Source organism: Pinus tabuliformis, chromosome 3_1 (assembly GCF_031772625.1).
Source record: "Pinus tabuliformis cultivar Carrire ecotype Pingquan chromosome 3_1, CPIR1, whole genome shotgun sequence".
NCBI classification, from domain to species: Eukaryota; Viridiplantae; Streptophyta; class Pinopsida; order Pinales; family Pinaceae; genus Pinus; species Pinus tabuliformis.
The window spans coordinates 296,170,205-296,185,290 of NC_142301.1; the positions used below are offsets into that span (position 1 = coordinate 296,170,205).

General features: G+C 31.7%; 2 protein-coding genes across 2 annotated transcripts in view; one reads left to right on the forward strand and one right to left on the reverse strand.

Moving 5' to 3' along the window:
• Nucleotides 1–5,545: 5,545 nt before the first annotated feature.
• Nucleotides 5,546–6,415, forward strand: LOC149186950 (putative disease resistance protein At5g47280). The gene is made up of 2 exons (XM_089409511.1): nt 5,546–5,855; nt 6,190–6,415. Exons 1-2 carry the CDS (start codon nt 5,776–5,778, stop codon nt 6,413–6,415), a joined length of 306 nt encoding a protein of 101 aa, XP_089265637.1. The 5' UTR covers nt 5,546–5,775.
• Nucleotides 6,416–11,223: 4,808 nt separating this feature from the next.
• Nucleotides 11,224–15,086, reverse strand: part of LOC149186951 (serine/threonine-protein kinase STY13-like) — a 21,080-nt gene continuing 17,217 nt past the window's right edge. The window contains exons 3-9 of the mRNA XM_089409512.1: nt 14,440–14,616; nt 14,215–14,292; nt 13,882–14,028; nt 13,241–13,436; nt 11,967–12,091; nt 11,676–11,834; nt 11,224–11,406 (exon numbers count right to left, since the gene is read on the reverse strand). Of these exons, the coding sequence (XP_089265638.1) occupies nt 11,224–11,406; nt 11,676–11,834; nt 11,967–12,091; nt 13,241–13,436; nt 13,882–14,028; nt 14,215–14,292; nt 14,440–14,616 (1,065 nt within the window). The remainder of the gene's footprint in view (nt 11,407–11,675; nt 11,835–11,966; nt 12,092–13,240; nt 13,437–13,881; nt 14,029–14,214; nt 14,293–14,439; nt 14,617–15,086) is intronic.

Below are 15,086 nucleotides of genomic sequence, written 5' to 3' on the forward strand. Positions count from 1 at the left end.
TGGAATTCCTAGATTAGGTCAAAGTATAGCTTATAGATACTACTTGAAAATAATTAAATTTTAAGAATAGAAAATGTTATAATAATTACTCAGAGTAATGGATGAGGAAACCCAATTCAGAATTTAAAGGCAGCTCTTTTGGATACCTAGTGTCGCATATCATTCATAAAATATTAGCGAATTCCAATTTCAACTCTGATACAACCAAAAATCCAAATATCTTAACAACTTGGGCAATTTATATTGGTGTGAATAAGAATGGTGATTTGAAGGTTACATATGTTTTTAGATAATTCATTAAAAATATAGTAACCTATCTAAATGTTGACCATGATCTTATCCAAGGGAGCTAAATCCATAATTTTCAAACCAACTAGAATCTTTTTCCACTTCCACTTAGCCTAATATTTCTATTAAAAAAATAAAATAAAATAAACAATAGTAACCCAAAAATAAAAGAAACACTAATATATATATATATATATATATATATATATATATATAATTTCATTTATATGAAAGTCCATATTGTAATATTAAAATTTCACATCCACCTTTGATTGGATTATTTTATTATACTAGACACATTTAGTCTAATTTTGCATTTGAATACTTATTAGTTTGTCTTTGACCAAAAAATTATGCCACTTATCCATAGTTTTACATTGGGAATTCAATTTTTGTTATTTTTTATTATTATTTAAATTTATTTATTTATAAAATAATTGGTTGAGGTTTTACTATGGGCGTTTAGTAACTTCTATTTCTATTAATTACTAATTTTTTGTTTTTAGTTTTGTTTCATTTTTATTTAAGTTTTTCATTTATTTCCTGGAAAAACTGAAACTAAAAAACAATAAAAATAAAAATTTTATCATAAAAATAAAACAACTAATAAAATATTGTATTGTTGAAAGACATTGCCAAAAATTAAGAAATATATATATATATATATATATATATAATTTTTTATAATAAAAATTAATATGTTTTTAATATAATAGTAAGTTATCATAAATTGAAAAATTAAAAGTCAAGAAAATAGAAATAATAGAAAAAAAATTAAAAAATCACAAAGTTAAATAAATAAATAAATAAAATAATTAGTAACTAATAGAAATGGAAGTTACTAACAAGCTCATAATAAGACTCCAACCAATACTCTTACAAATAAATAAATTTAAATAATTATAACAAATAACAAAAATTGAACTGAAGAATTGAGGCTTTTGTGATCCATGACAAGATTAAGAGAAAAGTTCACCAATGAGTGTGGTTCATCGTCAGGACAAGTTGAAGAACCAGATCATGGCTACATAAGAACCAGATCATGGCTACATATTAAATAGGGAGAGCAGATCATTCAATGGCAAGGTTTGACTAAAAAACAACTATATTGAAAAAGGGCTAAATTAGGTTAGACTTGATAGCCGGCTAAGATTGACCAAGAACCAACAAGTGTGGTCCATCGCGGGGACAAGTTGAAGAACCAAATCATGGCTGCATATTAAATAGGGAGAGAAAATCATTCAATGGCTAGGTTTGACTATAAAATGACAACCAAATCATGGTTGCATATTAAATAGGGAGAGAAAATCATTCAATGGCTAGGTTTGACTATAAAATGACTATATTGAAAAATGGCTAAATTAGGTCAGACTTGATAGACGGCTAAGATTGACCAAGAACGCCTAGATTTGAGTATTCAAATTATTTAATTTATAATATTATTGTGCTAAAATATTATTTCAATACTTATCATATGTTATTTAAGTGAAAAGATAATAATTATATTCGAAAATATTTCTATTCAAATTGCTAGAATTAATATATCTAGGGACAATGAAAGGATATAATAATAACTAATAATAATTAATGTACTATCATTCTAATAATGTTATAGTATTAATCTAATTGTTGATGTCTAGAGTAACTAATTAATATAAATTTAATAGTAAGGTAATTTAAGTATTAATAAATCTATGGATATTATTAACATCAACTAAAATAATCTTAGTTATCATTATACTATATACACTAGATCATTCAACTTAGTATTATTATCATCATTATTATTATATTATTATTATTTATATTGGTATTAAAAGTAATATTCGTTATGATAATGGTATTATTCTTACTACCCATGGTTAGGGTATCAATTTATTAGTAATCTAATAAGAACCTGTATTACTAGTTTTAGGGAAATTAGTAATTGTAAGGATTTATTATAGTGTTGTAATAATAGTATTTAATTAAGGGACGGGTAACTAATTAACATAAAGTTATTAGAAGCTAAATTTGCTATTTAAATATATTATACTATAAAATTTAACCCTTTAAGAAAGGTATGAAAGGATTATAATAAACCAAGGAAGATATTCAAGGAGGATCAAAGGACGATGGCTAAAGAAAGAAGGTTAAAGGAAAACAAGGGGAAATCTCTAGGACAAGCTATTAAAAGAGGGAGGGGAGGAAGGGGAGGAAACGACTAGGAAATGACGGCCGGGACCCAGCAACAACTAATCTTCCAATCGTCATCTCTATTGAGATTGCTTGGCCTCCTTTCAATCTCAATGGCTTCCCTAAATTAACAGAAATTTTGGGCATCCATTGAGATTGAAAGAAGGCCAAGCAATCTCAATAGAGATGACAGTTGGAAGATCAGTAGTTGCTAGGTCTCGACCCTCATTTCCTAGTCATTTCCTCCCCTTCCTCCCCTTCCTCCCCTCCCTCTTTTAATAGTTTGTTCTAGAGATTTCCCCTTGTTTTCCTTTAACCTTCTTTCTTTATCCATCGTTCTTTGATCCTCTTTGGATATCTTCCTTGGTTTATTATAATGTTTCATACCTTTCCTAAAGGGTTAAATTTTATAGTATAATATATTTAAATTGCAAATTTAGGTTCTAATAAATTTATGTTAATTAGTTACACATCCCTTAATTAAATACTATTATTACAACACTATAATAAATCCTTACAATTACCAACTTCCCTAAAACTAGTAATATAGGTTCCTATAAGAATACTAATAAATTGATACCCTAACCATGGGTGGTAAGAATAATACCATCATCATAACGAATATTACTTTTAATACCAATATTAATAATAATATAATAATAATGATAATAATACTAAGCTGAATGATCTAGTATATATAGTATAATGATAACTAAGATTATTTTAGTTAATGCTAATAATATCCATAGATTTATTAGTACTTAAATTACCTTACTATTAAATTTATATTAATTAGTTACTCTAGATATCAACAATTAAATTAATACTATAACATTATTAGAAAGATAGTATATTAATTATTATTAAATCCTTTCATTGTGCCTAGATATATTAATTCTAGCAATTTTAATAGAAATATTCCCTAATATTATTATTATCTTTTCACTTAGATAACATATGATAAGTATTGAAATAATATTTTAGCATAAAAATATTATAAATTAAATAATTTGAATAATAAAATCTAGCCATTTTTGTCAATCTTAGTTGTCTATCAAGTCTGACTTAAAATAGCCATTTTTTTAATATAACCGTTTTTAGTCAAATGATCTGCTCTCCCTATTTGATATGCAGCCATGATCTGGTTTTTCAACTTGTCCTGACCATGAACCACACTAGTTAGTTCGAAAAGTGTCCACAAATGTACTATCATATGATTTTACACCCAAAAATTGAACTCCTAATGTTAAACTATGGATAAGGGGCATAATATTTTGGTCAACAACATAGTAATAAACAATCAAGGAAAAATGAAATATATAATACCATACCTGTTGTAAATATAATAATATAATATTTTTTATAAAATTTATGTAAAGTAATAAATATATTGTTTAACTATTCTACATTTTACATTATTTTAATTAAAATTAAATAATATAATTACAAATAATAATAATTTTTAATTATTAAAAATATATTTTTAACTCTATAAATAAAATCTAGTTAAAAACTTCAAAAAAAACCTTCAAACAAAATAAATTATATAAATTACATAACTCAAATCTTATATTTTAAAAAATAATTAGAGATAATTAAAAAATAATTAGATTAAGAATATGCAGTGTACGAATAAAGCAACTTTTAGCAACCATCTGTGCAACAAAAAGTGCACTATACAGTGTAGCGATAAAGAACTTTTAGCAGCTTCAAGAGTTGCCATCATGTCACGGATCACACGCTAGTCATTAGGGTCGGGTCACTTTTCCATAAAAGTCAATTCCACGCCAAACGCGAGGATGGCGAACAATGAACAACATTCACATGGATATGATTGGGTTTCCAGAAAACGCCAATGGGACCGGCAGGCCGGGCCCTGGATATCCGTAGCTTGTGCGGCACCCGTTACTTGCAGTTTTATGGCAATAAATAAGTGGTGTTTTGGATAACTGGTTTTTGGTTATTTAATAGTAGGTATATATAGTTGCAGTTTATTTAAAATTATTTGCAAGTTAATTTAGTTTTAGATAACTAATTATTAAAATGTAATTGTGTGCATATACAATTTCCGCTCATTTAGATTTTTCAAAACTTAACAATAAATATATACAATTTAGACTCATTTAATGTCCATTAACAAGTTATAAATATATACAATTTAGACTCATTTAATGCCCATTAACAAATTATAAATATATACAATTTAGACTCATTTAATGCCCATTAACAAGTTATGTTGTTTCAATGCCCATTAACAAGTTATGCTGTTTCAGAAATATACAATTTATGTTAAGCTCCATTAATTTTTGCACAATTGCTGCCTACAATTATGGAATTTAAACTACAGTCTTTCCTTAACTTATGGAAACCAATTGCAGTAGTTTCCTTAAGTTAAGGAAATCAACTGCAGTTAATAAATTTATTGTTGAGAGCTACTGAAGTGGTCCATTACTCCATCTGAAGTTCTCTGCCTTGATCTGTGGGACATCTGACACATAGCTATCAGAAGCTTGATGGAAGCTTAGCTATAAATTCCTCTGTTTGGTCCCCAAGCTTGTATCTCAATCCCCTTCAGTTTTTTACACCATCTAGCTGAAATAGCAGAGCTTGGAAGTGCCTTCAGAATTTTTGCATTCTTTTCTTTTTGCTTGGATAGCTGGAGCGTGGTTTTCAGAAAGAAGTTGCATCGAGAGTTTCACCAATGGCTGGAGGTAATTCATATCCCGGGGCATTAAGTTTCAACGAGTCATTGAATTTTTCCGCATGCAGAATCGCTGTAATAATTTCTTACATTTGGTATCAGAGCCCTTTTACCTCTGCCTTGCTGTGTGTTGGCCAAGAAAACGTCTGAGCGATGTTATTGTTGTAGCTTTTGTATACCATATCGAACAAAGCGCAAATAAATAAATTAGTCATTTGATGTACCGTTATTGTTTTGCAATTTGGGTTTGCCATGGATTTTAATGATTGCAGAAACGTTTGAAACGCCAATTCGGGCATTAAGTTAAGTCTTAGAACCCAACTCGGGCCCTGTAATTTAATTAACATTTTCAATTCAGTAAACCCTTAGGGTGATTGGAAGTTCTTTGCACAGTAAACCCTCGCCAGAATGGAAAATTGTAAAGGAAAAGCTTTCCAAATCTGAAACTATTTCGAAAGATCACGAAGCTGAACTTTTTGGTCGTTTAAAAACAAGTATAGATATCCTCAGTAAGAAAGAGAGACGGTGCTTTTTAGACTTGGGGGGCATTTCCCAAAGGTAGAAGGTTCGGCGTTTGTTCATTATTGGACATTTGGATATATGTCCGGGAGATGACATGGTTGAAAGCTTTGGATGTCTTGTCAGAACTTGCGAGCCGAAATCTCATGCATCTCACAGGCTATGGCGAAGGGTATTAAACTTGTTTTCATCTGCATCCTTTAATCATTGCTTCCACGGCTTTATTTGTTTCTCAAATTAAATTCCTATGCTTGTGGCATCGTTAGAGCACGCACTTTGCAGAAAAGTTCATTTTTATTACCAGGTGTTAAAATTCATAAAAGAAAGAAATTTAAGATACGAGTTTATTTACATGATTTGTTAAAGATTTAGAAACCAGAAGGATAACATAAATTGATAGGCTCCTATCAAACTAGAGATCAAGAGAACCCTATGAGTTCACCATCATTGCATTGGTTAGTTCATTGTTATTTCATCGATTAATGTGTCAAGATTTGGATGTGGAGGAATGCGGCCATTGATTATGACTGCGCTTCTGAGCTTTCTTTTTCTCAGCATGATGTAATGCGGGATTTAGCGCTCCATTTGTCAAACCAGGATAGCAACATTCTTTGTAAGAGACTTTTCATGCCTCGCAAGGAGGCCAACATTCCCACAGAATGGCGAAGTGCTGCTCAGTCATCTAGTGCTCAGTTTGTTTCAGTTCATACAGGTTGGCAGGGATTATTGTGATAATTTGACATACATTTTTGTGATGAAAACAAGTCTTGTTCCCTTTATAACAAGTCTTGTCACCAAAATGCTTCGTTATAACTGTTCACAAAACTTTTGGTTTATGTGACTTGGTTTTGTCACAAGCACGTGGGTTTGTTTCTTTAATAATGGAGTTGGTTATATATATAACCAACCTTATATTGAGACCAGCGTTATATTCCTTGGCCAATTGTTTGCTATATCCACACATTGGCCATTGGCTCCATTTATATAGCTAAAAAGCTTCGAAGATGGAGTGCATCCCACCGTGGAAATGTCGATCAACAGAAATTTTCTTGCCCCTGACCGATAAAGCCTTGATAAATATTGGTCATATCTTTTGACGCAATTCAGTCAATTAGATTTCCACATTTCCTTGGTTTGGAATTGCAATTAAATACACGCGTTATAAATAATATTTCAAATTTGCAGTTTTGTTTGCAAATTATTTAAAGAAATAGTTTATAATTTTATTTTATTTATTTTATTTTATTTTATTTTTATTTTTATTTTTTTTTCTGGAGCCCATTTTGTAATTAATTTAAGAATTAGTCTTAAATAAATTATGGGACAGTTAGACTAAGGAGAGTAAATAAAATTGATTGGTTATGTAAGAATTGAATTCTTATGGGTATAAATTATTTTATTGTTTTGAAGTTATATTTAATTATGGAGGCTGGAGTTTAAATATGAGGTTTTGTATTCATTTTATAAAAATATTAGAGGAAATGAATATAGGGATGACTTTTGAAGTATTACTTAAAGAAAACAAGTGCTGCATGCAGCCGGCAGTCCCTGCCTATATAACCGAAAAATTAGCAAGTTATCTGAAAAGAAATTCTCGTGGGTTATAGTTGTTGCAAGTGTGTGACAATTGTTGCCATTGGCAAGCACTAACTGGAACGAATTGTCCACTCCATTACTGGCCGATGCCAACGCTGTTGCAAGTGTGTGACAATTGTTGCCGTTGGCAAGCACTAATTGGAACGAATTGTCCACTCCATTACTCGCCGATGCCAATTCCCCATTTCATTTCTTCTGTTACCAGATAGGGGCATATGGCCGCCTTGCACTTTGGACGAATAAACTGCTTTCTAAAATTTATATTATTAAATTTATTTTATAAGTATGAAAAAAACAATTATGAAGAAATGTATTTAACAATAATATATATATATATATATATATATATATATATATATATAATTTATGTAAATTTTTATTGTGTATGATTAAAAGAATTTAAAATGAATATAAATTTAATAAAATTAATGTAAATTGTTCACGTGGTTTTTGATAGATGATTATTGCGTGTTCTGTTAAGGTACTCTTTGATGTGAAGTTATTGGTTCAATTCCCCTTGGATGTGATGATATGTTGGATATTATTAAGATATAGTCCTGCGAAATCTGAAAAAGAAAATTAATGTAAATTAAAATAAAATAATTGTGTTTCAAATTAGTGCAAATTAAAATAAAATAATTATGTCTTTTAGCCTACTTCAATCGGTCATTGCGATTCAAATTTCTCTATTTAGGATTTCACTTCAATTCCCCCTCAATCTAAGTGATATATTGAACTATTAGAATCCTCTTGAATACTCAACAACAAAAAAATTATAATATAATTAAAATTACTTAAACCCACATTAATGTTCATATTAAATATTTTTATAATATAATTATATGAATGATTTGTCGATATAATTTTTTTTATCATGATAATATAAGTTTAACTAGTGATATAAATCTTTTAACAAATAAATTAATTAATTGGAAATCAACCGAAATTTAACAGATTCTTATTGATTACAACGGGACTCCCGATAGAATCAATAATCATACATAAAACATCTCAGAATTATATATGAACCCATATAACTAGCACCCCCAAAAAACAATATAGCACAAAGCATTTAAATTTTATAATATAAACAAGTGAAATTAATGAAGATTGAACTTCATACAACGATCTACATAAAAGTGTATTTAAATTTGTTCTTAGAAAGTAACACATGTTTATATCGTTAACTTTAGCGATTACAACCAATCCATAAACTATACTAGACCTACTAGACCTTCTGTATTACAAATGGAAATAAATAAATAAATAGGTATTTTAAGACTCCAAGAAAGAAAAACTGAACAGATAAGTATAATATTAAAAACAGAACAGCACGACACCCAATTATTCCATTGCAGAAACATTTCTTATTAACCGTGACCAACACCAAAACTAGATCCAGATAACAGCAGTCTAGTTGCCCTGATTTATAACGGAAACCATTTCAGCCTTATAATATAAACAAGGAAAATGAATGAAAATTGTACTTCATGCAAGGATCCATATAAAATTGTACTTCATACAACGATCTATATAAATGTATGTATTTAAAATTATTTAAAGTGTAATGTATAGGTCATATGGATTGTTATACTACACAGGTTTATATACTATATAAATCGTTGGTTTAAAGCGAATTATAACCAGTCCATAAAGTATACCAATCCTTCTCTGTGTTTGTATTTTAGGAAACTTATTTAGACCCTTTAGAAACAATTACCATATTATGAAATAAAAGGCAGCGATGATGACGGGAAGCCGTAAATAACTATTTAAAACTCAGAGAAAGAAAAGCGGGAAAGCCATGCAAGTATAATATTAAAAACAGTATGACGCTCGATTATTACATTGCAGAAACGTTTCTTATTGACCCTGACCAAGAAAGAAGATTGACAGTGAATTTATACAAATATTTATAATTCAGTATTAATTTATATTAATTTGAGATAGAAACCAACAAACAATTCAAAAATAATTATTGTAAAATATTTCTCAAACTTAAATCTTGAATATCCACCCCCTATTTACACCTATTTACATATGAGACATTTTCTTATATTATATACTAAATGCACAGAAAAACATTGCACGTGTATAGTTGCAGAAATGTTTTTGAACTTAGTTGGGGAAAGGCATCCTCCAAGTACACAATCATACCATACTAAGAAATTCAATTTGGATCTTCATTATTAGTTGTTGATACAATTCAAACCTCGTTATTGAATGCCCCTTTTTCTGTAAAATTACAGCTTCTGTAATTTTATACACTTAAAAAAATTATAATATTCTATTTTTATACACTTAAATCTATTTCAATAAATTAAAAATTAAAACACAACTAAATGAATCATTTTATACACTTAAAAAAATTATAATATTCTATTTTTATACACCTAAATCTATTTTAATAAATTAAAAATTAAAACACAACTAAATGAATCAATGGCACTGTAATTTCAATCTAAATTAAAAATAATATACATTTTAATTTAAATTAACGGTACTTCAATTTAAGTCTATTTGTGTTCCAAATTCATGATTTACAGGTTGCGACTTACTCGACGAACAACGCACTAAACCAACAATGCGATAAATGCCTCCAACAACCACAGATAAAATAAGTAAACACATACGAAAATCAATCTGGTAAAACGGGTTAAAAATCACACATTAACAGCATACCACAATAAACTGGTTAAAACTGGTTTTATTTTCATTTTCACAAGAGTCCTCAATACACAATAAAAACCCGACACTCCTAAGTGAATCTTACTGAGCAGAAGAATTGGAACATACAAATATTTTATAAAAAGGGTTTTCTCAGCTACCTTTTCAACTACTCCGTGCATTGGGAATCAACCATGAAAATCTCTTAATATTACTCAGGGAAATCTCAATAAGAATTTGGAGCATGAACAAGCGCCACCGCCAAATATTTAAAGGGGGTTTACTCCTCTCTGCAATGCGAGTCAACAACAAAAACCCTGTCAATATAAACCTGACAAATTCTAATTGCATGTTAAAATTTTTAACAGACTTATGATTTGAAAAGAATCAAACGAAAATAAAACAATACCTGGCCAGAAAGGTAATGCACTCCATTGTTTCTTATGTAGGACATCTCACTAAATAACATCATCTGGGATTATAACCTGCAAGATGGGAAGCGCATATGAAAGGAGTCTCCATTTCTACCACTCCTCCATTGCTGCCACTCCTGTAATTGCAGACTTCGGCTCTGAAGCCTATCCAACAACAGTCTCACCGGAAACCTTCCTCCGCAGATGGTAAAGACTAATTTCATATTGTGTTTGGTGGCAAGAAATTGAGAGGCGGTGGTAGCCAGCTACTTGAGAGGTGGCAGACGGTGGTAGCCAGCTGCCTGAGAGGTGAGAGGCCATTTAATTTACTTTACAATGCTATTAAAAAATTCCAATCTACTCCTCTATCTAATCTCGATGATTGTTAATGTTGTGAACTTCCCAAAAATATCGGTGTCCACAAAAACATTTAAATAATGATAAATGGTAAGGAAAATATCTCTTAAAAATTCTGGCTTGAAAAGTAAATGCCTCCCAATAATAAATTCTATATGTTTAGAAAATATTTTAAACAAAGCTGCTCTTTAATATCATAGATGTAGTTTCTAAAAATAGGTAATCTAATGCTTGTGAGAAATATCTCCCAATAATAAACTCTATATGTTTAGAAAATCTTCTAAACAAAGCTACTCTTTAATATCATAACCATCCAGTGATTCAGTGATGGCACCAACACCTTTTTACCGGCATCATAGCAACACTCTTTTCAGCAATATCGCGTCCAACCGGTGCCGCACCACATGCAACACCAAAAGCCACGTCGTTGCCAGACAAATACAACGCTAAACACAAAAACACGTCAAACAATTTTACAACAAATTGTAATACTGGACACACATCAAACTATTTTACAACAAACTGTAACAACCGCCATGGAGGATGCTCTGGAAGAGTGCAAAGGAAAGTATTCAACATCCGAATGATCTGCCCAAAATTAGGCCGGATATTTGGGTCCTCAGCCCAGCAAGATTGCAGAATAAATGCAAGATCCTCATGTAGATCATCAGGAAGACCAGGTCTAACTTGCTGATACATGAATATCAATAAAATGCATGCATCAAATTGTGTCATTACAAATTAGATGGTAAAAAACAAATGAAATTGACAACAAAATAAAAAATCCCAAGCCCATCGTTTAACTTAACCCTTCCACTGGAGTGTTCCTATGGAGGTAATCCCCCAGTTAATACTCGGTTGTTTGATCTGGTCATTATAGGTCTCCCAAACAAAAGTAAAGCTTGGAAATAAAATCTCTATAAAGCCATTGCAAATCTGTGTTTTTGTATTTTCCTTACCTTAAAAGCTGCTGCATATGCTGCCTGCAGGTTTGACATACCCTCAAAGGGCATGCGGTTAGTTATTAGTTCCCAAAGAACAATAGAAAAACTATATACATCGACCTTAAGGTTGTAATGCTTTTTTCCACCAAGCCTTAATGTTACTGTACTGTACAGCTGCACCCAATAAAAGTTGGTAGCATCTGAGTGATGCTTATGCCAGTAAACTACAAACACTTTTGAAATTAATTCATATTATGCAATCAGAAGGGACTCATATTTACATGGAACATGTCATGAACTACAAACCTCGGGAGCCATCCAACGATATGTTCCTGTCTCTGCAGTCATCATCTCTGTAAGAGATTCTTCTCGTGCAAGGTCAAAATCAATTAGCTTCAAGGACTTATGATCTGCAGTTAACAACAGGTTATCTGCAGAAATAACAGTCACACCTCCTTAAAGTTTAAACATACAATTATTACTAAACTAGAGTGCACACACTAGACTAGAAATAACTCCATTATAATTATTTCACATTTGCAACAGCAGCAGCATATTTCATCCATGCAACAGTCACTGGAGAAATTAACTGAAAATGTCAAGGTGCACTTTTCAGGAATTTATGGTTCCCTGCAAATGGATGGAGGAGGCTCATGGGAGTCAACAGAGATTTTCAGTGAAAATTAGTTAGCAGACAGAGAAAAGCACGAAACTTCCAACCTAAGGCAATAATATATAATTGAAAATTTTCCACAATTTGCAACAGTATATAATTGAAAATTTTCAACAATTTTAAGATGCCATGACTAAATAACAGGAAGCCAGATGACATTTTATAGAGCAACGCAGACGGTGCTTTTGATAGGGTGGAGGGGAAGGGGTGTGGCACAATAAGTTATCACATTTCAATATGTATGCGGATATTTTAAAGGAAATGTGTATTTGACTGCCCAATAATGACATGCCAAAACACAGACCTGTCAAATTATAAAATGCCAAAAGTCTACAGAAAAAGACCTTAACCAAGACAGATTGACAAGATATCAAACCCTTGCATATGGAATTTCTTTTCTCCTCTCTGAATTATTTTTACAGTTTCTTAAATCAGCTAAAGCTCCAATGTCTAACTTGGCTCTTAGGATGGCAGTCCATCCAGATGTGAACTCAGATGCAAAAATAAAACATAATGGATTTCTACTTTGAGGAAAATCAAAATGAAATTAATGTTATGGTTTATCAAATCAAACACCTTCAATCAGTTGTAGAAGTTACCAAGACGTTCTCTCTTTCTGCCATCATGTAAACATGTTAACACGGACAACATAGATGATTAGAAATAAAATCCAGCATGCATTACTTATATTCTTTAATCTGCTAAAATACCTGATTGAATTGTCCATGAATTCTCGGAAACAAAAGAACCCAAAAAACTCAAATTTCTTTGCCACCAGACAGCTATTACTGATCTCTTTAGACATCATGTATAGAGCCCAAAAGAAGCGCATCTTAAAAGCTTTGTACAGAATAGAATCTCATAATTTCAAGCAATCACTGGTTAGAAGTAAACCTATTCATATTACCAGGCTTTAGATCCCTGTGTATAATCCCATTAGCATGTAGACAGTCCATTGCTTGTGCAATGTCAAGTGCAAAACTTATTGCAACATGGAGATCAATTCGATTGGGACGTAAACTCATCATGTACTTCCGAAGTGACATGCCTGGGAGCAGTTCGGTAACTATTGCCCTGATTGGATCTTTGCATGCTCCAATGAACTGCAGTCACAGATACATGTTCGATTATAGCTGATTTCTTGAATCACAGCTGAATTGAAAAGCACCTATAAGACATGCAAAAGCAAATCCAAAACATACTACCCTGGCAACATAACTAACCACCGTGCCAAGCAAGAATCCTAGAAGCCAATGGAAAGGATAGGGAATGCAATAAATTATAAGCAACACAAATGAAGCTACCCTATTTTTTCTGAACACACAAAAGCTCACATCAATGTTGGAAAGCAAACAGAGTTGTGAGCATATCTCAAATCAAGAAATGTAAAGATCAATTTGAACTGAACCCCCAATATGTTATGGGATTCACATGAACTTCTAATCGCTAGAAGACATATTATATATACAACTGAACTTTTCCCTTTGCAACAAAGCAATAGACTATATCAAAGAAAATAAGGACTATCAGTGAATCAAAAATAAGTACCTTAACAAGGTTCTTATGCTGTACTTTAGACATCATAGCAACTTCTCTGGCAAATCGTGTCTCCAATCTTGCTTTTTCTTCAGGAGTCTCACCCCTTTGAAGTATTTTGACAGCAACACTCTCGCCCTGGTACCTATCAGGAACTAACAATGTAGGTCAGCAAAAGCCTACTCTTTAACGTAGGGTTAAAAGCTAACATATTATCAGGCTTAGTAAGTATCAAACTGCCATACAGTGCACAGTGTCAAAGGCTTGACCAACTACGATAACAAAACGAGCCAGCTAAATCAAAGATAGCAAATTTTACAGTTGAACAGACCTCATAAAAATTACCACAGTTAAATTTATACCCGTATCATCTCGGCTAAAGCGAAAGCCATTTAAAACAGCACACTTAAAACTCAACCTGGCCTAAAAAAAATCACCACAGTACACTTCAAATCAGTATAAACCTATCAAAAACAGATGAACCAGAGTCAGCGCCCCTCTTAATTTAAAGTAACATTTGGGAAAGAATTGGGACGGGTGGTTTAGAGAGTAGCTCCAAATCCCTAGGACCGCCATAAGCGAGATCATAAACGGATAAACCACGCCTATAGAAAATTTGTAAGCAGCTTGGTGAAAAGCTACCAAACCACAGTAAGAACGCAGCTGCGCATTAAGCATTTGAGCCCTGAGTTTTGCCAGCTCAAATCCGAAATCTAAGAGAACTTCTGGCAACCGCCATGGAGGAGGCTGAACTAAAAACAGATAATGAAACCTTTGACATTCCAACTCTAGCAATTGCGAGAAAACTCAGAACACAGTCTTGGCCTCATGGTCGAAACCCTAGTCCAGAACCTAGAGATTATATGTCATATTATCGAAGTACCTCGCTTATAAAAGAAACCAGTTCAAAAAAAAGGGCGTGGCCTACCTGAGAACAATGACTCATAATGAGAAATCAACTTGCTCGCCTACAGATAGCACCAGAGCTGCCGCATGCAGAAAGCCCACTAGAGCTTCCGCATGCAGATAGCCATGTGGCAGTAAATTCTCTCTGAAGTTCATGTCAGTGAATTATATGTAGTTTGGATATAAAAATCTTCATTGAATTATATTTAGTTTGGATATAAAAATCTTTTGCACCAGAATATTTAGTTTGGATATAAAAATCTTTTGCACGAGAAAACCTTGGATAGCAGAAAAGTTGAATATTTTTTGCA

Excerpts from the sequence above, each read along its gene's own strand:
- LOC149186950 (XM_089409511.1), top strand. The coding sequence starts at position 5,776 with ATGACATGGTTGAAAGCTTTGGATGTCTTGTCAGAACTTGCGAGCCGA. Across the intron at positions 5,856-6,189 it reads CTCACAGGCTATGGCGAAGG|GAATGCGGCCATTGATTATG; the intron begins GTATTAAACTTG and ends TTGGATGTGGAG.